The sequence below is a fragment of the Maylandia zebra genome, linkage group LG3 (assembly GCF_041146795.1).
Source record: "Maylandia zebra isolate NMK-2024a linkage group LG3, Mzebra_GT3a, whole genome shotgun sequence".
NCBI lineage: Eukaryota > Metazoa > Chordata > Actinopteri > Cichliformes > Cichlidae > Maylandia > Maylandia zebra.
Window position 1 is genome coordinate 37,454,890 of NC_135169.1, and position 24,130 is coordinate 37,479,019.

The 24,130-nt window shown below is 38.5% G+C and overlaps 1 protein-coding gene and 1 non-coding gene across 2 annotated transcripts; both read left to right on the forward strand.

Annotated features, from left to right (window-relative positions):
• The first annotated feature begins 1,170 nt into the window (after positions 1-1,170).
• On the forward strand, positions 1,171-8,191 carry LOC101474157 (uncharacterized). Its single transcript, XR_013097309.1, has 4 exons — positions 1,171-1,315; positions 4,514-4,627; positions 4,820-4,965; positions 7,618-8,191. It is a non-coding gene; the product is annotated as an uncharacterized LOC101474157 (transcript).
• An 11,993-nt stretch (positions 8,192-20,184) lies between these two features.
• On the forward strand, positions 20,185-23,414 carry LOC143417089 (placenta-specific gene 8 protein-like). The gene is made up of 4 exons (XM_076882724.1): positions 20,185-20,227; positions 22,117-22,233; positions 22,426-22,571; positions 23,049-23,414. The coding sequence occupies exons 2-4, from the start codon at positions 22,119-22,121 to the stop codon at positions 23,187-23,189; spliced, it is 402 nt and encodes a 133-aa protein (XP_076738839.1). The 5' UTR covers positions 20,185-20,227; positions 22,117-22,118; the 3' UTR covers positions 23,190-23,414.
• The last annotated feature ends 716 nt before the right edge of the window (positions 23,415-24,130 follow it).

Genomic DNA, 24,130 nt, shown 5'->3' on the forward strand with positions numbered 1-24,130 from the left:
AATAAATTTCATTTGACCAGATACCATTAAATTCAACTTTTTACACCAGCCAATAATTTTGAAGGAACTTCATTGGCAGTGAAATGAGGGAAGAGTTTATAAGCAACGTGAGACACCCACTTACACAAACTCCTTACTCCTCTCACCTCTGTGTTGGAAACCGCTCATCAATTAACAATGCTAGTACACACCGTGACCACCTTTCATAGCTAATCGTATTATGCTTTTCGATCTACTGAGCCGACAGGCCGTCGTACAGACATTACACAGACCCTTCATTAATATTTTAAGCATAACAATAACTCCTAAACGCTCCTAAAAGGGCTCAAATGTCTTTTATATTCTGGTTCTGATGAATCCATTGTCTTCAGGATCAAGACCAAAGAAGAAATATTTGGCACCCACTTAGATGATCTAAATCAAACTATATCCAGCTGTTGTATTCAGACCTGGTTTCATTGAGACATCCCTAAATTCTGCTCTACTGCAGTCATTCATTTACATTTAACGTGTTAGTAAAATAAATTTGAATGAGGGGATTTTACTTCAGCACTTGACACCACACAGCTTACTCAGCTTGGTTTGCAGTGTTTACCGACCAAACAAGCCATGGGCCCGAAGAGACCAATGACGACTGAGGGATTTGAGTAAATCAAAATGTTGCTGAACTTTCTGGCTGAGCTGTTTTAAAACATTTTAATTCTTTAATCTACAGCAAAGCTTCATGTCGAAAGGACATTTTGCTTGTGGTTTGTTTACATGGAACTTTGCAACTTTTATCTCTTGTGTTTCTCTGAGCATTGCACAGTCTGTCCTTGGGGTGAATTGTTTTGTTAACAGACATCTGAATGCTCCGCTACTGCTTTTATAGAGGTGCATGACCATAAACCCTCTGTTACAGTCCATAGCACTTTTGCCTGATCTTTTCTTTGTAGTGTCATGTTATGAAGTCAGAAATACAGACAGGCACCACTAGAGCACAAGTCAAAAAGTTCACAGCAAGGTGATTTTCATAAAGTAATAATAAATGATGCACTATAAACTGCATAAAACTCGACACGGTCAGTAACTCTCACGCTTAACTCTCGTTTTATTGGAACTGAACTTTTTTGGCCTTGAGTGTTTCATCTATTCTTATCTATCCTGGAATGAAAGCGTGTGTAACTGTTCGTCTTTCTCTGTCAGAGAGGTGGTTTCTTTGAAAATTGAAAGTGAGCAGAGCCTTCAACCCACACTTGACCACTCCCGTCACAATTTACAGTCATAGGTTGGACTTGCTCTCATTTTACTCATAACTCAGAGAAGCAGAGAAAAGGTAAGGACAACTTTCTATACTGGCAAACATCTTAAAGCAGTTAGCAGTCTTTGCGACCTAATAGTACAGTTTGCTATCATTTTCCCAGTGTGGTGTTGTGAGCCAGTCAGAGGAATACTTGCAGCACACGGGTTTACACGCACTTCATACTGCCTCAAGAAAAATAGCACAAAAAACTGGACATCTAATTATTATAAGCATAGTTTTGCATTTTATACTCATAAATTAATGAATCTTATAGGACTGTTAGACTAGTTGCCAATAGACTATAAGTAGATTAATGTTAGCTAGGAATTTTTTAGTATATTAATTAAGATATTATTTCTAAGATATCTGAAGTAAGTTTATAATATGCCCCATGACCAAGGGTGTAATCGGCCTGGTATCAGGTACATGGAATTTCCATGTATTGTCTTGTGTTCACACAAGTTCAACATTTCTTTATTCTATTTTTGGTGTGTTATGTTTCAGTATAGGGGTGAAGGTGGAGCTCAGGGAGGTGGTTGACTGATATCCTGATTGGGACAAGTGTGTTGGGTTTGACCTCAACCAGTTAATTTAAAAGAGTCACTTCACTGTGTGTGTATTACAGCAAATTGTAGTTTATGGATCTCTGTACAGTGTAGTGTGCATCTTACATTGCAGAACTGGTGTAGATAAATTTGTTATCCCCCAGGCACCTCCATTAATCTCTAAAGTCCCTGTTTTAAGTTATTATGATACAACTACAGTGCAACTTTTGGTAAAACACGTGGAAATGGAAATTATTACCTCCACGGTAACTTATCTTATCTTGCGAAGGCTGTGTGCCATGAAGCAAGGGCAACTGAAATATCTTTCATGTACAGCTTCACTTCTCACAACATCTCCAGTCAGGCTATGTGAGCACACAAAGCTGGTTATCAACTTGATAAATTCATATGCAGTTTATCAGTCTTGTAGCAAAGGGTGCTAACGTGAACAAGATGGTATTGGAAACATGTGACAGTTGAGCTGTCCCAAACATGGACAGCTCAACAGGATCTATCAGTGGATTTTACAAACACAAGGAAACTATGACATTTGAAAAGCACAAAAAGGTTCAATATAAAATACAGGCAGAAAACTACACACCTGTCATATATAAAGCAACTGCCTGAGCATCTATTGCAACAAAGCTCTGCATAATAGCCCTAGAGAGTTGAATCTGCTCATCTAGACGTAGTATTTTCTGGACAGTACCATTAAAATCACTGTGTGTGCAGTTGAAGACCTTTGATCAGTAAGATTGGAAAAGGCTTGTAAACATAATGCAGGTTAGGGAAAAATAATCTCATGAAAAGGAATCTTACTGGAGAGCAGAGAAAGAAGAAAACACAGCACGAGGGAGAACATAACAAAGAGCAAGGGAAGACTGAGATAATATATACAAACACAGGCTAACAAGGGAATGGGAAACAGAGTGACGACTGCTGTCCTTTCTCCTGCACTTCTCCACAGCTGGTGCTAGCAGTCTCAGCATCTGGACTGTGAGGACTTACAGTTTTTTACAGTCGCTAACAAGCGTTTGTCCAAACAGTTGTCACATTTGCAAAACTCTAAACACAATTAGCACAGCATCGGTCTGTTGTGGCCATACCATTCACACATTTCATGTCGTGTTCACCCAATATGCAGTCAGTGAACACATTTCCACAATGCTTACATTTTCTTAACAGACAAGCTATACCTCCCAGCAAAATCATGAACTGTTTTTGTAGTATCTACGAATGTTAACACACAACATCCCACAATAGCAAAAACAATATCCCAAACCTTAGATACAGTATAAAAACCTCTGCTTCTGCAATGATATGTCGGTGGATCCGACATACCAGGCGGTTTTATCCCAGGTGCATCGACTTGGATAACATCAGATGTGATGTTGATGAAAACATGTGGCCTAACCCTGAAGATCGCAGAGATTAGATGCAAATCTTTTGCCTTTTTATAGCCCCCCTCCCCCTCCCCCCCTTTTTATCTTGGCTTTTTGCTGTTGTTTTTTTGTTCAGAATGCTCTTGTGTGTTTCATGGATATTTTGTTCACTGTAAGCAATACTGTAAAACTTTCTCTGTCCTATCATACCGTGTTTCTACTGTACCTCCTGTGGTAAACAGTAAAGAAACAAAAACTTGTTTGCTTTTTACTGGAATGCTTTTGAATGTGAACATTACTGTACATGTGGACATACAGTTACCAACCAAGACATTTCTGGTGTCAATATGGTGGATTGCATGTTTCGCATGCAAATACCTGTGAAACTGAAACATAAATGTCTATGCAGTTTTTGTAATGTCAATAATAGCCAGTATTTTGAAACCTGGTGTACTTTGATTGACTGCATGTACCTTGTGAAGTGAAAACAAGTGTTATTCTTTGACAGAATAATTTCATTTTGAGTCAGATTTATAGTGTTTTTGTACAGTTAGTGTGTGCAGAGAAAGATGTGTTCTAATTTTGAAATGAGGAGTTAGTATATATTTAACAAAGTGTATTTTTGGGAAGGATATTATCCATTTGGCCAATTGTGTTTTGTAGGTGTGGGTCTGTGTTAAGAGTTTAGAAAAGGTATCTGAAGTATGGGTAGGCGCTTGTTAGCGACTGTAAAAAACTGTAATACTAGTTGTTGTTGCTGCAGTGCAGCTGCAGCAGCAGTCCCGACAGCTAAAATGTCGATTAATTTCTTTTTGCTCTTTTTGGTCCATCTATATCAACCACACTAAACTCTGTTCTGCAAGGTGCCCGAGTGCACAGGGAAGGTATGGGAGGGCTCGGATACATTACGAGATTTGACTCCAGTGTTGGTAGTGAAACACGGGCTGCTTTCAGTGCTTTTAGTGTGTGGCTGTGTGGCAGCCCTACAAGCCAGCCATAGCCTGTATAATTATATTGATCCATTGGCAGACAAGTGCCAAAGATCCTGTTAGGGGTTTACATGCACTAGAAAACACCCTGCTGTGCATGTTACATGTTTATAACCACTATAGCCCGTTAACGTCGGTTTCATCTCTACATCTCATTTAAAAGCAACAGCTGACCAAAACTCTTAAGTTAGTGAATGAACAAGAGAAAACCATAGAAGAATAAATACAATGAAATAAGGCATAAGAAAAAGCAACAACAATGACAACAAAAACTCTCTTCAATCTGTGTCTAATTTTCTACTTCGTTTGCTCCAGGAATGGCCTTCCAGCATTCAACCACCCAGGTGGTAGTCACCACCACTGCAATGAGTCAGCAGTCTGGGCAATGGAGCACTGGCATCTGTGACTGCTGCTCTGATATGAACTCCTGTAAGTGAACCCAGCAAACCCTACAAACAGCAGGGATTTCTGCATCAACCACCTCCTCAGACTTTGTTTGCAGTCGTTTTGCAGAGTATCTGAAGTCAGGATAATGCAGAGGTTACGCAAGAGTTTGTAGAATTGATTAAAAACTGGGGTAAATTCATACAGATATGGCATCTCTGCACATTTTTCTTCAAGGTTGCTTCGGATATTGGTGTTTCCCCTGCATGCAGTGTGACACAGCCAGTAAACATGGATGGTGCTGCGCAATGCCACTCCTGGACTTTTGCTGTGTGGTGTCCTGCTTACTTCGCAATTCTGTCAGAGAGCGCTACAACATCCCTGTAAGTGTGAGAGTGGAGGATAAGGTTATTGTATTTAGCTTAAATTATGCTACCGTTGTATTGTATTAAGCTTAGTAGTAATTAGCAGTTAGCTTAGTAGTTAGCTTACATTAAGCTAACTAAACTGCCCCCTGAACAATGAACAATGCCCCCATCCCTAAACTTTAAGAGAGAAAAAAATGCAAACTTCAAGCAATACTATGTATGTACAAAGCTTAAAAAAATACAGAAGAAATGTCTTCAGTATTAGTCAACACTTGCTGATGAGGTTTGATGAATATTTTATTGATACTCAGGATGACTGATGAATATTTTATTGATACTCAGGATGACTGTAGTTGCATTAACCTCAAAATCAATAAAAATAAAGTTAACATAAGTGGATGAAACATCAAACCACAAGTAACCACATAAATGAAAATAGGGAGTGCTGAGTGCAGCTTTTAATTGGCGCAAAGCACACATGGTTATATTTGTAAATTAGTGCAACTGAAGTAACACATGAACAAAATACTACACCTTCACTCACCCTAACTACTGCACAGACTTCTTGGGTGGGCTGTTAGAAAGTATAACAAGCCTCATCGTTTGTCATATTATTGTACTGTTTATTGAATTCTCCAGAAAGTACAAATGGTGCAAAATGGCAGAACGAGCCCGGCACACCCCTGACATTAACAAGTCATAAAATGAGACAGCAAACAAAAAACCCACTCCTATTGCAAAAGGGGAGATGAGCCAAAGGCACTAAACCTGCTGTAAAGTGGTTGGGTTTTTTTTAACACGAAGGTCTGCAGTGACTGATTCACTTTTAGAGTCATTCTCGAGTGGTGATTTGAGGAATAGCATTTTTTTTTTTTTTTTGCCAAAGACATACTGACATCCACCACTTTTTGGTGGATGTCTGCCAGGTTTGAACTACATTGTCTTAAAGATGGAGTGCAATGCAATATTGCTTCAGTGCAGCTCAACAATGAGAACAACCAATGAAAAAAATCACCTCATTAAAAAGCTGCCATTAAAACAACAACAACAACATCAAACAAGCTCTCCTCTGGATAATTCCTGCACTCCACCTAAGTCTCAGTCCTCAGGACCTCAAACAGTCCCTGCAATTTCTATCAGAGGAGCTATCCTTGATATCAAAAAACCCTTTGCTTACATTGTATTATTTTGATTATGACAGTATTCACTCCTCCATCAGATCTTTAATTTAATTCACTTATAAGATGAATTAAATCCTATTTTATAAGATTTTCCTACTAAGTCTAATACGTTTCCTCCTCATAGTTTAGGATTTCTATTCGATGTAAAATGTCCTCATTCCTTCTTCCTTCACTTATTCCCTGATCTTACTCTTAGTATTTAAGTATGAACACAAAGCCGACAACACAAATCAAAAATGAAAATCAGCACAAAGAGACTTTAAAGCGATCACCATGGTGATTCCACATTAGAAACACGAACAGGATTGTATTGTTGTAGGGTCTTTACATTACAAGTGCCTTTGAGGCAACTGTTGTTGTGATATAGCAAAAAAACAACAAAGAACCCCCCCCCCCCCCAGATAGAATTCAATTTCAATTCAATTTATTTATCTAGCACTCTTCACAGGATAAAAACCACAAAGTGCTTCACAGTAATATAAAGACAGAAATACATAAAATACATCAAAAATCAAACATACAGCATGAATCTAATTAAAAGCCAATCTAAATAGAAACTTGGGGTGCAGCCCGACCGCTCATCTGTTTGTTACCTGATGAAGTTCAGCAGCAGCTTGCTTCACCACAGCTCACAAAAGACAACTCACTTGACCACGGTGCTGGACTGTGCTCAGCATTCATTCAGCTTCAGCATCACTCTGGGTTCTTGGCTAGCTTAGCGTTAGCATGCTGTCTGTGCAGGTGCTTGCAAAGAGCTGAAGTTGTATTAGCAGCATAATACAGTTATTTCTGTCCTGGATGCCACTTTACCATCATGCTCTCGTCTTTTTATGCAATAAAAATAAAAGTAATGTCCAAATTCATGCTGTAAACCTGCCTGTTATTTTCGAGCTGTGGGTAGTGAGCAAAAGAATTTTCTTTGGAGGGTGACTGGCCTCTCCTTTTGAGATAGGTTGAGGAGTTCGGTCATCTGGGAAGAGCTCAAAGTAGAATTGCTGCTCCTCCACACTGAAAGGAGCATTTGAGGTGGTTCAGGCATCGCACAAGGGTGCCTCCTGGGCGTCTCCTGGGTGAGGTGTTCCGGGTACATCCCACAGGGAGGAGGACCGAGGGCAGACTCAGGACATGCTGGGGAGATAATATCTTTCGGCTGGCTTGGGAACGCCTTGGCGTTCCCCCAGACAAGCTTGAAGAAGTGGCTGGGGGGAGGGAGGTCTGGGCTTCTCTTGTTAGGCTGCTCCCCCACAACTTAGCCCTGGATAAGAAAATGGAGAGATGGAAAATAAACATCATTTAATTTCATCTGTATACTGAACTATATGCTGTATGTTACTCTGATTTGTATGCTGAAATGACTGAACACCATTTCTCAATTCTCATTCCTAAGCATGACATTCAGACGTCAGCTGACTAAACAGGATATTGTTAGAAATTCAAAATATATCACAAAGTTCTCGTCTTCCTCTTCTATTTTCCTGTCCTGCAGGGCTCGTGCTGTGATGACTGCTGCAAAATATTTTGGTGTTATCACTGTGTCTGGTGCCAGATGCATCGTGAGCTGAAGATCAGGGAAAACCAATACCCTGCTGCCTCGACGGTGGTCACAACCCAGGTCATCCGTGGATAAGATGCAACCATTTTTGATGTGGGTTGAGTGAAACTGACAAAGATAATTTAAAAAAATGTATATGTTTTACAGCGATGAAACACATATGAAAATATTACTTCTGTTTCTGCAGCATGAAGTGAAATCTGAAAATGTAGCCTGGCATGTGATCTGCATTCTTTTTTATAGCATTTCATAGCTCAGTGCTGATGCTCGTTTGGTTCACTGCTCTGCAATAGATAGTTGTTTCATATAATCTAAGCAAGTTTTTATAGCTTTAGATTATATGTTTAAATCAGATGTTTTGAGTTTTGTCAGCATACTGCATATATCATCAGGAAAGATTTTACCCAGGTCGATAAAATCTGTATCATTTAACATACTCACACTTATAATAACTTTGTCCAAGTTGAGTTTCACCTGTGCTAAAATAAAAAGTATTCACATTCACCTACTACACAAGGCACTGTTGTACTTTTTTCAACTGTGGAGACGTGATAAGTTTGTAGCATAAACCTATTCGCTGGAACGTTCAAGACAATTTACTACACAGCAGAAAGCAAGACACAAGTAGGCGAAGTTCTTTGTGTTACTCCTGCATGAGGGAGACCTGCCTGGAGCCAAGTGTCGTTCCACCCACTTGACCTCCGTCAGACTCTCAGCCAGGTTCCCCATAGCACTCCTTTTATTGTGGTTATATGAATATGCATAGGTTCATTAACATATGATGTTTCATATAGGTATAGAGATTGAAAATGTGACGTCACTCAGGGGTAAAACCGCAAAGGATTCTGGGAACTCGTGGCAAGAGGTACTAGCGCACGCAGGCTTTCAATTGAAATCAGTCACACAGCGATAAAAAGAAACACAAAAAATGGCAAGAAGCTGTTGTATTATTAACTGCAATAGCCGGTCGCATGACAGCCACGGGAAGCCGACGGGTAAAGAGATCGGTTGTTATCGGATTACGTCATTGAAGAGAAATTGTTCGAGCCATGTTTCCGAAGTAACAAAGAGGCAACGGATGGCCTGGATTGCAGCCATTCAAAGACCAAATATAACGTCCCAGAACACTCCAGCTCACAGGTTAGTCTGCTCCAAGCATTTACACAAAGGCAAGTCTTCTGTTGTAGTTAATGCGTCATTTTCATAACATAATTGGTGATATAGGTTACACGCAAGTCTGGCGCTGAACAGAAATTGTCGCGCTATGCTCCTTTGTTTATTGTGCATAAATAGTGAATTGTCCTGACACAATATTGTGTTTCGCTTCTGTTATTATGGTACATTGACAAAAACATATACTTTTATTCACAGGATAAAACAGGTTTTTTGTATCACTAATTGCCCAGTGCGATTACAGTATTATTGTCACTGCTACATTTCTGTGATGCTACCAGAAATTATTTCCACTACTAATTAATTACCATTGAGCTCAAAGGTTATATTAATAAACGGTTAACGAATGTGTATTTATGAAGACGATTTGTGAGACTGGTAAACTTACCTTTGTTCACGGTGCATTTCAAGGTCCTGCACCCATCCGTTGGTAAACTGTACCTGGGCTTGTTGCAGTGACCTGAAGTTACTAAACTTCATGAGTGTATGCACTCACTCCAAGAACCGTATAATTATAAATATGAGCGTGGTGAAAGTTGGGCAATACGCTAACGTCTTTTGTCCACTCTGTGTGCTCGTAAGGGTCTGACCCTTTCACTCCTTTGATTTTTTCCTCGTATCCTTTCTTTGACTTTTCATCAAGTCTGTCTTTGTACGGACCGGCATTGTTCTCCTTCGTTTTGTACATACCTTTTTGGGGGGGCAAAGAAAAAGCAAGAAGGTATTGGAACCGGAGAATGAATGCTTGCATTTGATGCAGGTACTTGGATTGTTTTGCCACGAGTTCCCGGCATGCAATGCGCAAAAGTCACGTGGTCTGTCAATCTCTATACATGTGGACAAAGAATACCTTGTCTGTGTGTGTGTGTGGGGTCAGAGTGTGACCCCATAAATGACTTCCCTAAACCTGCTGGTCTGGAAGTCCAGCAGTTCATCTAAACAAAAGGCACTTAGACTAAAACTGACATAGCTACGTTTATCCTACCATAAAACAATAAAATAAGGTACGACCTCTCCCATGCTCCCAGGGTGTGGGTGTGAATGCCAGAGCACTCTGGAATGCACACACAGTCTTTGCAGACTACTAAAGATCACACATCCTATCACTACACACTCGATTATACACCTCTAAGCATATATGGTTAAATATTTCCCAATACAAATGACAATAATAAAATCTAAACCCATCAACATGTCTCTTAAACCTTCGCCCTTTTCTCAAAAGTCTAAACACAAAAACCTACTGGGCTACAGTCACAGATCCTTAAACCATGCAGTCGTCTCAGATCACGCGCACAAGCAGCACCGGTGACTTTGATAATGTTTGACCCAAACAGGCCCCACTCCCTACAAAGGACACATGAGTGACGTGCTACGAGTGAATAATTAACAGGCTCGTCATCTTTCTTCCTTCTTTTATGATTTTTATGCAGTCAGTAAATACTGTTTTACTTTCCGGAAAAAGCTACATGACAAATGATGCTTACCACGTCATCAGCTTTATTTTAACAACACAATTACCTGCAATAAAATGGATTCTTTGCTTTCTGCTGAAACCTGGCTTAATGAGAGCAGTAACACAGCAGTAACATGTTTCACTGAAACACGGTGTATCTGATGTCCAGCAGCAGTATAACTGTGCTGTTCTAGGGTCAAAATTGCAACTGATCAATCATGTTGTTGTGCTGTCATGGCTTTGGAATGTGGAGAAATAAGAAAGAAAAAAAAAAAACCTTTGTTATTATAAAACTCAGCTCTGGGACAAATAGTAATCATTTCAAGTGCTTTCTTTGTTAATTTAATCAATATAATAGATATATTATTCAAGTTACTTTTGCACATGGACAAATTGAGTTAGTCATGTTGGTTTATTCTTTTTAACATGTCTTTTCACGAGCCTTTGTCTCCTGTTCACCGGACAATTATCTCGCGCATCATAATTTCCTCCACAGCGGAGAATTTCTCGGATGCTTTTAATTTAACTCTATCCCCGCAAAACGGCGTTGATTTTTTAACAGATCTATTTAATAACCATTGTTTTTTGGCTAAATGACAATATCCGCTCCATAAAACGTGATTGTCGTAAAGCTGAGCGCTTGTGGAGGAAAACTCATTTAAATGTGTACATCTCCTTTACTTAAAGGATCTTTTAGCCTCTTTTAGCAATGCAATTAGAGATGCGAGGGCTGCTTATTTTTCTCATCTGGTTTCAAAGAGCAGAGGTAATCCTAAGGTGTTATTTGACACTATTACTGATATTATTACTCCTGCTCCACCTGCTGCCATTATTTCTTCTAATGAAGACTGTGAAACATTTCTTTCTTTCTTTCTAGAAAAAATTAGTAATGTAAGTCCCTGGTCCCTGTGTGCTCACCATAGTTAACACCTTACTGGGGTCTGGTAAAGTCCCTGCTTATTTTAAAACTGCTGCTATACACCCCCTGTTAAAAAACCCCACGCTGGACCAATCTCTCACTAGCAATTAGAGACCAATCTCAAAAATACCGTTAATTGCTAAGATATTAGAGAAGGTTGTGGCCAAGCAGCTTACAGCAGTTTTAGACAAACATAATATATTTGACAAATTTCAGTCTGGCTTTCGTAGAGCTCATTCTACTGAGACAGCCCTTCTTAGAGTTTCCAGTGACATTCTGATGCAAAACTATGCAGGAAAATGTTCTGTACTCCTAATGTTGGACCTCACGTCAGCCTTTGACACCATTGACCATTACATTTTTCTTGAAAGGCTGAAATACTGGGTTGGTGTATCTGGGTCTGCCTTAGAGTGGTTTTCCTCGTATCTCTATGAACGATACTTTTCTGTGGCGGTCTCTAAGTACAGGTCATCTTCCACGTCCCTGTCCTATGGTGTGCCACGAGGTTCTGTGCTGGGGCCCTTATTGTTTTTAATATATCTACTTCCTCTCCAGCATATTTTGAGCCCCTTTGAGGACATTTGCTACCACTGCTATGCAGACGACATCCAGCTATATATTTCTTTTAAACCTGAAGATGTTTCTAAGCTGCAGATTCTAAACGAGTGCTTAGAATCCATCAAAGGTTGGATGGCTGACAACTTCCTCCAACTTAATGAAGAAAAGACTGAAGTCCTTGTATGTGCTCCAGACAGACATGTACCTAACATAATGAATGCTCTTGGTCCTCTTTCAACATTTGTGAAATCGTCTATCAGGAACCTCGGGGTAACCTTTGATTCTGCTCTTACCCTGGATGTCCACATCAAATCTCTGGTTCGATCCTGCTTCTATCATTTAAGAAACATTTATAAATTGAGCCCTTTAGTATCTCATACTGAACTGGAGATTGTTATTCATGCGATTGGACCGCTGTAATTCACTGTTTACATGTCTAAACAAAAACTCCCTGGAGCGTCTGCAGATTGTCCAAAATGCTGCAGCAAGGCTTCTGACAAAAACACCTAAGTACTCTCATGTAACACTGTTGCTTATACAGCTGCACTGGCTCCCCGTTGAATTCAGAGACCATTTTAAGCTACTGGTTCTTACATTTAAAGCTCTTCAAGGACAAGCACCAGCCTACATCATTGAACTTTTACAGCCCTATGTCCCTAATAGGTCCCTGAGGTCATGTGATCAGGGCCTTCTTGTTATTCAGCATACGGCTCAAAACCAAGGGAGACAGAGCTTTTGCCACTGCCAGACTGTGGAACTCTCTTCCTCAGAACTTAAGATCTGTGGACTCAGTGATCACTTTTAAAAAACAACTAAAAACACATCTTTTTAGAATTGCATTTTGTTAACCTTTGTCTGTTTTTGTTTTATACCTTGTGAAGCACTTTGTGATCTTTTATCTAGAAATGTGCTATATAAATAAAAATTTACTTAGTTACTTAATGCTAAGTGAATGCTTAGACAACGAGATTGGTCAGCTGCAATGTTGATCTTGGACCAACACTGTTATGATGATGTAGAAACTACACCAACACGGAGATAACAGATCTACATCCACCCATCTTTATCAGGGTTGTGGGTGAGCTGGAGCATATCCCAGCTACCAAAGGGCGAGAGGCGGGGATCGCCAGTCTTTCGCAGGGCTAAGGATATCAGATCTTGAAGTGCTTGAAACATTTTACGCAAATTAAAGTTTTGAATGCTGCAGTACTCGTTCAAGCAGGATGGGTGGTAAGGTCAATGTGACATATAATGTGTTGTTTGACAGTTATCTGAGTTTTGAACGTCTACATTTGGGAATTATATCTATATTTTCTGCTGTATTAATTTACTCCACAGATCATCCCCCTAAACTGGGACTTCTTTCCACCTTCCATTCCAAATAACAACAAAATTTATTTCAGGTAATTTCAGTGTTACACTGACAACAGCAACAACTGCGACACAACAGTTTTGACTGCACTCAACCATACAAAACACCACAGGTTTGAGCTACATTTTTCCAGAAGTCTTGATGTCACAGTCACAGATGTTTTATGTTGCCATCTCTGACCGTTACTACACATTTTCTGAATTTGTTCATTTGCGTGGAAACAGATACCAACTAGTTTATTAGGTGTTACGTCAATGCCAGAGCAGCTGATACAGCTTTGATTACACATTCCCTTTGCTGTCATCCTGTGATGAAATGATGGAAAATTTCCCTGACGCGTTTTTTTTCCCCCCCACATTTTATTGATATATTGCTCCTGTCAGAACTGGAAATGTATGTGGAACACCTACAGCAGCACCCTCCCCTTCGTCAACTTGGTGTTTTCCAGGTTAATGAAGGTAGATGAATAAAATTACACTGGAATATTGGGAAAATTATATAATGTATATTTTTCCAATTAAAGAGAAAACATGTATATGGCATATAAATCTTTGAAGGACTCTATTTTACAGACCAAAACTGCCCTCTGCAGCAAAGCAGATGTTATTACAGCCCCATGTTCTTTTTCTTGATGATTTTAGGTGTGTAACCTGTAGTAGTTAATGCAGTTCATAGTTAATGTTAAATCTTGTCATGTTCTCTGAGCAGGATGAGATGGTGACCATTTATTATAATGTAATTACTAATAAGATTTCACCTTTTTCTTTCTTTTCGCCCCTCACAAGCGCTACAGATATCGCAGCGAATAACAATTATTTTGGTTGTGACAACTGACTAAGTTGTAATGAAAATCTGACAGCGTGACTGTTGTACACAACAGCTAGGATCACCTGTTTTTGAGTTTATTCACAATCCCCTGAACTTTAATAATGCAATCATGCTTCTGCTCATATACACAAAAACTAAAAGCATCATCATCCATTATAATTACACATTACATTTGCTGTTCAATTGTACAAAACTGAGATGAGGGCTGTTTTCTTTTTTTAATGAGACACTAGACAATAAAATATGCATGACCATTTTATTAGGATTCATAGGCAGTATGGCATACAGTGAAAGTGGCAAGATCTGTTTACTGAGTTTACTGAATTCTCATTCATTAATCATGGTATATCAAGGATATGCTGTATGTCTTATGAGACTAACATCTCATATAAAATACCAATGCCAGACTGATAAGTACCTTTCCTTTAGAAATCCTATGATGAACACATATTGTGCTACAGAAGCTGTATTAAATAGTTGTCATTTGTTTCCTGGCAGTGGAGGATCACCAGTCTGACAAAGTTACTGCTGTGTTCAAGTTTTCTCTGAGTTTATTGGATCTTAAATCATGTTTTCAGGCCTGGGAGTTATCTCTCTGTTCTTTGACTAAAAATTAAAGACACAAGACATGCAGCTCACAATGACATATATTTGAATAACAAAATACCCAATAAGATGTCCTATAGTGAGGACATTTTCAGAATGATCAGAAATGTAACTGCTTTTTTTATTTTAAATTTCATTTCATTTCATTTTACATACACTGTACTTATAAGTCTCGTGCAAGATGCAAGCATCAATTAAAGGATTAAAAGAGACATGTCAATAAAGAAAAATACAGATGCTAATTTCCATTTTCTTTTTTTCTTTTTTGTCAAAGAGACAGGAGATGGAGAAAAAACCCCAGCATGCAACTCTTGAGCAGCAGCCGATATTCACCCCCCAGCCTGCTCAGAGAACATAAGAAGATTTGATATTAACCACCTATTTTCTGAACAGCTCCTGGAGGTTAAAAACAAGTTACCAATAATCAAGAAATAATTGATTAGAACACATTACATACTTTTCTTAGGGACTAATAAAGTATTCTGATTGTAAAATAAAGAATGTGAGGCTGTGCTGACATGTGTTTAACTGTAGAGGGCAGTGTTTGGCTGCACAAAGGAGTCTTTCAATTAAAGAAGACTGGATGAAGCAACTATGCCCATTAATGACGGTTTCATGCTTCTAAATGTATAAAAATTTTAAGTCATTTGAGGAGAGTTATTGCACGGCATCAAACGTCAAACCGATTTGAGCCTAAACTGTAACACATGGAAGACAGTCCTAATTGTGTATACAAAATGATGAAAAAGGCAAAACCATATAATTTATTATTGGTGAGCTGGTGTTGTTATGGTGAAAAAAAAGGAAAGAGAGCTAACTTCACTCAGAGACAGAGAAAGATAAGAAAGACAGGAGAGGAAGGTAAGGATATTGGCTCTGTATATGTAAAACGTCCTGCAAAACAAACTTGGTAAGCAAACATTGTGTTATGTAAAGGTTGCATGAACGCACTTTCCAGTACTGTAAAGGATATAAAGTAAACAGTAACAGTAAACACTGCTGAGTAAACAGTGCGTAACTCATGCACAGTGGCTGTGGTGCTCATGGTCAGAGTTATGTTACTTAAAGCGTAGCAGAGATTAATCGTTTAGTTGATGATGCTTAGATTCATTCACTGAAATCCAACTTCATATCAACTTTATAGCACAAATAGCATATACTGTATACTGTCAAGACAGTATTAGAAGACAGCTGTAAAATGATCACGAAGTTAAGATGTGAGATTGCTCTAACAGCTGTTTTACTATAGTGAGCAGTATTGGACTGTTCAAATGAGCCCTTCAGTCATTATTTGTTGTTTTAAGTATGTTTGTTTTTATTTTTAAAACTTTACTTTCTTAAAGCTCCATTTTAGTCCTGCCCCCTCTGGGGCAAGAGTGGCCAATGCCCACTTAAACAAACATCCTGCCCCATTAAGTCAAACTTTTAGAAGTTGTGAAAGAAAATAATACATTACCCACAAACGGAATATGGACAAGATTTAACAAAAGCACTTGGCAGAGAAACCCCCCCCAGCTAAACATCCAATCACAGTTAGTATGCAAATAACTTGGCGTCAGGTTTCTCGGTAGATAGGGCAGAGGAAAATGAAGCAGCAAATCTCTGTCGTCAAAATCATGAAATGATCAACAACTAAAAAATACATCTATATTTGTACAGTCACTGGAGGACTAGTCCATCAATCTTCTCACCCTTTCAGTCTGGTAGAGACACGTTTACTTCTGTGAGCAGATGATACCACCGTGGTGGGGCTTATCTCTGGGGGAGACGAGACGTTGCGTTTTTGAAAGTGTGCTGAGTGCATCTGTGTATAGTTCTAATAATAATGTGCAATATAAACATACACTAATTATTTTTATTTATTAAGATAAATTACTGTGTTGTGTTGTGCATAGTGCTGACGCAGGACAGTTTCCAATTTCGTTGTACTATTGTACTAGGTGTGACTGTGCAATGAAAATAAAGAGTTATCTCTTATTTCTCATTATCTTTTGCAAAAGAAAGTTATCTTGGCCCATGAGAAGGAGAACAGATAATGTGAATTAATCTGTTATGGACTTCTTGGAAAGGGAAAAAGGAGTGGATTGAGGAGAAACGGGAGTGGAGGTAGTTCAGAGAGTTCAGTTCCTAACAAAACAAACAAGCTTAAAACAAGACAAAAAAAGAAGAAAAAAGTTACAATGTTCCATTCTAAATAGAGATGGCACGATACCACTTTTTTATGTCCGATACCGATACCGATATCATAAATTTGGATATCTGCCGATACCGATATGAATCCGATATAGTGTTTTTTAATCAACAAAACTGTTTTTTTTTAATATCTTGCGGCATTTTGTATAAGTTCATACTCAAGTTTAAAACAACAACTACACTAAAGCTATTCTGTTATACCTGTATGCAAAAAAAAATATTTCATAGTTCAGCAATACTGATCAATCTAATAAACTTAAACCTACACCATCCTCCCTATTCTGGTATTTTAAAGAGTACTTAGCATAAATATTAAGCAGCCTAACTAATAGGGTTCCAACTCCCAGCAACAACAAAAATAAATAAATAAAAAATAGGGAACCACCCCTCACGCTCCACCTCATGATGCTTAATCAACGTAATCAACCTTAATTTGATGCAGTGTGAAAAAAAATGCACAGAAATCAATTATTTTTCAAGAAATATTAAATAGATTCAACATCTTTCTTCAACAAAATTGCAGACTGCACAGATGGTACCTTCCCAAAGGAAAAAGTATTATAGCTTACTAGGGTATATATATTAGACTTAATAGTTACTATATACAGTAATTGACTTCTATTCATTTTACATCAGATTAAAACTTTGGGTGTCAGATAATTATTTATTAAAAGCTAGACATTTTAAATGAGAATAAGAAAGAAAAGTATGTCTTTGTGCCCCCTTTTCCCTGTTCATGCCCTATCGGCCCCCCTGGCTAAACTTTGCTAGATCCGCCCCTGCACAGTTACCAGCGTCAGCTACGTAGAAAAAAGATCCTGGAGTAGAAAGTAATATTAAATAAATTCTAACAACAGCTTATCAAGCTTAAACGTGCTGCTGTTGTTCAGCCGCTGGTTTCCTCTTTCTGGTGCAAAGTGGGCCAAAAACAAACAAGAGAGAAGGACTCGCGACAGAAAAGCCGATCAGCTGATCATTAAGCAGTTTCATGATTGAAGTAGCAGCAAGAAGAGGCAGTTGCTCCATATATCGTTTGTTAAGCTTAACGCAGGAATGCTTTACAAACATTCAGAGATGGACTTACACACTTGCTTTACTTCTCTCGGGGATAACTTTGTCGGAGATGAAATGCCGGGTTGCTAGCGAAGCTCCACATGCTATCCAGACCACCGACAGGTCCCGCATGCCACAGCCGCTCTATCACGTGATGCATACTGCTCCAACGTGCTAACGTTCTGAGGCGAGTTACGGAGTGTTGCAAGTTTTGTGAGGTGCTTTCGTGATATTTAATGGATCGGATTACATTTTTTATTTTTCTCCGATATCCGATCCAGTAATTTAGGTCAGTATCGGACTGATACCGATACGTAATATCGGATCGGTCCATCTCTAGTTCTAAATCTGTTGTAGAACACAACAGATTTAGAATGGAACATTGTAACAATTCTCAGATTAATTTGTAGAACACAAATTAATCTGAGAATTGTTGGAAAAGATGAAAGGTCTTCAAGGAAACTTGGAGACCTTTCATCTGTAATCTGTGAAGCTTCTTCAGTTCTAAAAACAATAGAGTTTGAAAATGTGACGTCATTTCCGGGGTAAAACCGCAAACGATTGTATGTATAAGTGGCAAGTGGTACTAGCCCACATGGGCTATTAAAAGACAACAGTCACACAGAGATAAACAGAGACATAAAGAATGGCAATGGCAAGGCTGTTGTATTATTAACTGCCATAGCGAGTAGCATGACAGCCACGGGAAGCCGACGGGTAAAGAAATAGTTTTTTTTTATCAGATTCCTTCGTGGAAGAAAAATTGTTCAAGTCATGTTTCTGAAGTTGCAAAGAGGTGACGGTGGCCTGGATTGCAGCTATTCGAAGACTAAATATAATGTTCCAGAACACTCCAGCTCACATATTAGTCTGCTCCAAGCATTTCCACAAAGGTAGATTTTTTGTTGTAGTTAATAAGTAATTTATCATATCATAATTGTTGATGTAGGTTACAAATAAGTCCTATATTGATTTGAATTGAAATCGTTGCACTATGCTGCTTTGTTTAGTGTGGCTTTGTGGGCTAATATTTGCAATGCGATAGAGACTGGGCTCCATTTATATACCAGGGTTTTGTACATAACTGTTTTTGGGGCAAATAAAATGCAAGTAGGGATTAAAATTGCAGAATTGATGGTTACAGGTGCTGGAAATGCTAGCGCTTCATGCAGTGTTTTGATTTTGCTGCCATTCGTGCCCACAATGCAACGCGCGCAAGTCACGTGGTCTGTCAATCTCCATTGAAGAGTTCCAGATATTAAGCCCAGATATTAAGTGTCTCCAAGACCCCCTATTGACCCTAATCACAAAGTGTGAAAATGGGTGTGGGTCACAATCAGCCAGGGTTTTGGGTGAACCCATTGTGAAGCCTAGCCCCAAATTATCATGTGATTCACTGAGGTGAAATGGCCCAGGGCAGCGGTTCCCAAACTTCTTTTGCTGGGCCCCCCCTTTGTTTTACAAGAATAATGTTCAACCTAACTGACACATGCAAGCGAGATCAAATATCTGCCATATTTGCATCATTACATTGGCTGCCAGTCAGTTTTCGAATTGATTTTAAGATTTTAATACTTGTTTTTAAGACGCAGCATGGACCAGCTCCTGCACATCTTTCTGATCTCCTAACCTGGTATACTCCTGCAAGATCTTTGAGGTCTGCGGACAAAATGCTCCTAGTTGTCCCAAGGTCCAGATTAAAACACAGAGAAGACCGGGCAGTTGCGGTGACTGCTCCTAAATTGTGGAACACTTTGCCTCTCCATATCAGGGCCTCCCCAACACTGGATACTTTTAAAACCTGTCTAAAGACCCATTTTTATTCTTTGGCTTTTATATCACTATGAGTCTGTTACTATAGTTTTTACTATCTTATCATTCTATGATTCTATTCCCTTCTAACTTTATCCTATTTTTTATGTCTTCTGCCTTGACTATTTTTATTGTACAGTACTTTGGTCAACAGTTGTTGTTTTAAAAGTATTATATATAAATAAACTTGAACTTGAACTAGAAGACCACAAACTATTTGGCGTACAAGTCAAATAATTTAAAACAAGAAGATTTTCATAAAGTAATAATAAGCATACACTATGAACTGCATTAAACTTGGCATGGCTCATATCTCTAACTTCTAACTCTCGTTTTATTGGAAGTGAACGTCTTTGGCCATGAGTGTTTTATTAGTGTACATTTACACTGGACTGGAAGCATGTGGGCAGTAAACATGTGTCACCCTCTGCAGGAATGGTTTTCATTCCTTGAAAACCGGAACTGCAGAACTGTGAAGAGCATTCAACCCACACTTGACCACTCCCATTGCAATGTACATTAATAGGTCGGACTTGCTCCTACTTTATTCAGAGCTCACAGAAACAGAGAAAAGGTAAGGAAAACTTTCGATACTAATGAACATCTTAAAGCATTTAAGCAGTCTTTGTGACATGTAAGCTAGTCAAAGGAATATTTGCAGCACATGGGGTCTACGTGTACTTCATACTGCCTTAAGAAAAATAGCACAAAAATCTGGATATCTAATTATTATAATCACTGTCAGCACAGGGAGGTTATAAGACGGGAGTTTAGCAGGTTATTCTTTGAAATTAATGAATTTTAAGGACTGTTAGACTCGATTAGACTTGCATTAGACTGCAAGTAGATTAATGTTAGCTAGGGAAGTTTAGGTTTAATATGTTATGGAATTATTATTGCTAATATATTTAAAACAGAAGTCTTTTATAATTTTATAATATGGCCCACAATTAAGAGTGTAATATCTTTAGAAATAGATGAAATTTCCATACATTTTATCTGAAATAAAAGTATATGTACTGCTAAGTATGTGTAGCTAAATATTATAGTGTAATTCGGGTAAAATATAGGTAAAATTGATTGTGTGTTTGAGTGTATGTAATGTGTTTTTGTTTGCTTTTTTTTACATTTTATTTTATTGCAAGAGCTCCCGTAATGTCGCTGTACTGCATTATATAGGTGCAATAAAGCCATCTTGCCAAGACTGTTTACTATGGACAAAGGTCGACCGGAATATCCTTTATTTACAGCTTCAGTTCTCACAACATGTGCAATTAGGCTAAGATAGACAGACAAAGTAGGTTATCAACTCAATAAATTAATTTACGGTTTATCCATCCAGGAACAAGCACGTTCACATGAAAGAATTGGCATTGGAAGCATATGGCTGACCCCAAACATGGATGGATCTACTTGCGATCTATTTACAGACAAAAAAGGAAACTATGACTTTAGAAAATATGAAAATACAGGCTGAAAGCAAAACACAGATTATAGATGAAGCAGTGGTCTGAGTATCGGTACAAACACAACTCTGCACAATAGTCCCAGAAAGATATAGTGTTTTCAGGACTGTAGCATTAAAAGCACTGTATATGTGGTCGAAGCACTTTGGTCAGTCACACATAGAAAATTCAGGAAGGAAAAGAAAAGGTGGGGGAAAATAGCTTTGACCCAGATGAGCCTGTGTTATGAGAAATGCTTTATCTGTTTATAAAACTGCTTTAAGAGTGCTGACAGTGATGTTCCTGACGTGAGAACTGGATCAAAAGTGAAAGATAAAACCTGTAACACACACGTGCACACCCAGATACTCCAGACAACAAACTAAGAACCTTTGCTTTTATAGAGGTGCTTATAAATGTTCTAGATTACAGGCTGTCTGGTTTGGCTGTGTGACAGGCAGGAGTCTGACTCAAATGTAGTACTCAAGCCTCCAGCCAGTGGACAGTGTTTATGTTGTGTTTCTGTTCTGCATTTTTCAAAAAGAAAAATGGAAAATGTGTCACGAGTTTTCATGAGTAAAGATAAAATACTTAATCTATGATACATATATTTGTCATTTATGTATAATTGCAAGATGGGCACGGACTAAACAGAATTTCTTTGACCTTCATGCTGTAAATGTTGTTTTTCATTTTTTATGTATACACATTAATATAATAAATACATATTGAATCATCAATACTCAGTAATTTTATATTTACAGGCTGTGTGTGCGATCTGAAAACATGCTATGATAAAACTGTTTTATGTATGGAAACAGTTTCATTACATAAAACATTTTTAAGAAATGTCTTCTTAAAAAATATAAAATATATAACTTTCGAAAAGTGTACACACAAGTGTTGTGTCAAAGATCCTAACACTTAAACCCATTATCATTTAATCTAACCCAGTGCTGTCAATTTTTTTCATGTTGTGTCTTTGGCTTATATGTCCTTTTTTCACTTGTTTCTTCAGGCATGAATTTCTACAACCAGTCCAACCCCCAGGTGGTGGTCACCACCACTGCAATGAGTCAAAAGGCTGGGGAGTGGAGCACGGGCATCTGTGACTGCTGCTCTGATATGAACACCTGTAAGTGAACCCAGCAAACAGCTACAAACAGCAGGGATTTCTGCATCAACCACCTCCTCAGACTTTGGTTGCAGTTAGGTATCAGAGTGTCTGAAGCCAGGATATAAAACAGAGGTTATGCAAGAGATTGTTAAAGTAGAATTTATTAAAAACTGGGGTAAATTCATACAGATATGGCACATTTTCTTCAAGGTTGCTTTGGATATTGGTGTTTCCCCTGCATGCAGTGTCAGACAGCCAGTAAACATGGATGGTGCTGCGGTATGCCACTCCTGGACTGTTGCTGTGTGGTGTCCTGCTTACTTCGCAAGTCTGTCAGAGAGCACTACAACATCCCTGTAAGTATGCGAGTGGAGGATAAGGTTATTGTATTTAGCTTAAATTAAGCTGACTACCTGTATGTACAAAGCCAACAAAAACAAAAGGTGCAAACATGACAGAGAGGGACAGGTCAGTTGGTTGTATTGTCATACAATCTATGGAGTGCAATTCATTATTACTTCACCCCAACATGTTTTTAAACTTCTGTTTTATGCATTTTTTAGCCACATAACATGAATTAAATCCTATATTCTTATATTGTCCTGCTGAGTGCAACTCCTTTCCTCCTCCTCATTTAGGATCTCTATGGTCGATGTAAAATTTCCATTACGGCTCTGATCTTGATTTAGAGACAAGGTGACAACTGAATAGGAAGCAGACTTTATCAAGCTGCTTGACCTTCACCATTCAGCTGTGCGTCTAGAAGACTGCTGTTAAAAATTCTAAATACATGAGAACCTCTCTTCCCCCCCTTCAATTTTCCTGTCCTGCAGGGCTCGTGCTGTGATGACTGCTGCAAAATATTTTGGTGTTATCACTGTGTCTGGTGCCAGATGAATCGTGAGCTGAAGATCAGGGAAAACCAGCACCCTGCTGCCTCGACGGTGGTCACCACGCAGGTCGTCCGTGGATAAGATGCAACCGTTTTTGTTGTGTGTTGAGTGAATATGACAGTTACCTTTTCAAACAGTATTAATTTTTCAGCACCACACAGTTTTGTCCTCAGCAATTTGTCTTTTATTTTAATTTAAGCTTGGATTTTATAGTTCTAGATTATATTTCAAAATGAGAAAATCTGAGTTCCGTTAGCATACTGGTTATTTATCATCTGGAAAACCTTTTAACTCTGTCCAATAAAATCTGTGTCATTTAACATGCTTGTTGTTATTCTAAACTTTTCAAGTTCAATTTAACCTGTATGAAAATAAATTATATAAAGACTTGGTGCATATGCAAAAACCAACTGATTCACATTCACAGATCCTTAAAACACAGAGTCGTGTCAGATCATGCACAGAAGCAGCACTTGGGCAATGTTTGGCCCCAGCAGGCTCCACTCCCTACAAATGATACATAAGTGACGTGCTACAAATTAATAATTAACCTGCTCGTCAGTGAGTACTGTTTTACTTTCCGGCTACATGTCAAGGCTACATGACAAATGATGGTTATCACACTATCAGTTTTATTATTAACAGCATCTTTATTTGCAATGAACTGGATTATTTGTTTTCTGCTCGAACCTGACTTGTAACACAGAGCAGAGCTGATTGAATCATACTTACAGTTTTTCACAGAAACAGGATGGGTGTTGGGATCGCTGTGACATATATGTGCTGCTTGACAACCGTCCGAGTAACTGTACTCCTCGCTACAAATCATCCCCCGAAACTAAGACTCCATTGATATAATAGTTTTCGAACTGAATTGAATTGACAGTTTTTGTTTGCTATCATGTGACAGCTTCTGTCTGAGTTTTGAACATGTATTTTTTTTTCGGGGGTTGAAGAAATTATGTTATGTCTGATTAATATTTAAACCTGCACCATGGCGTGTTCTCAGTTTGCTTGTTACT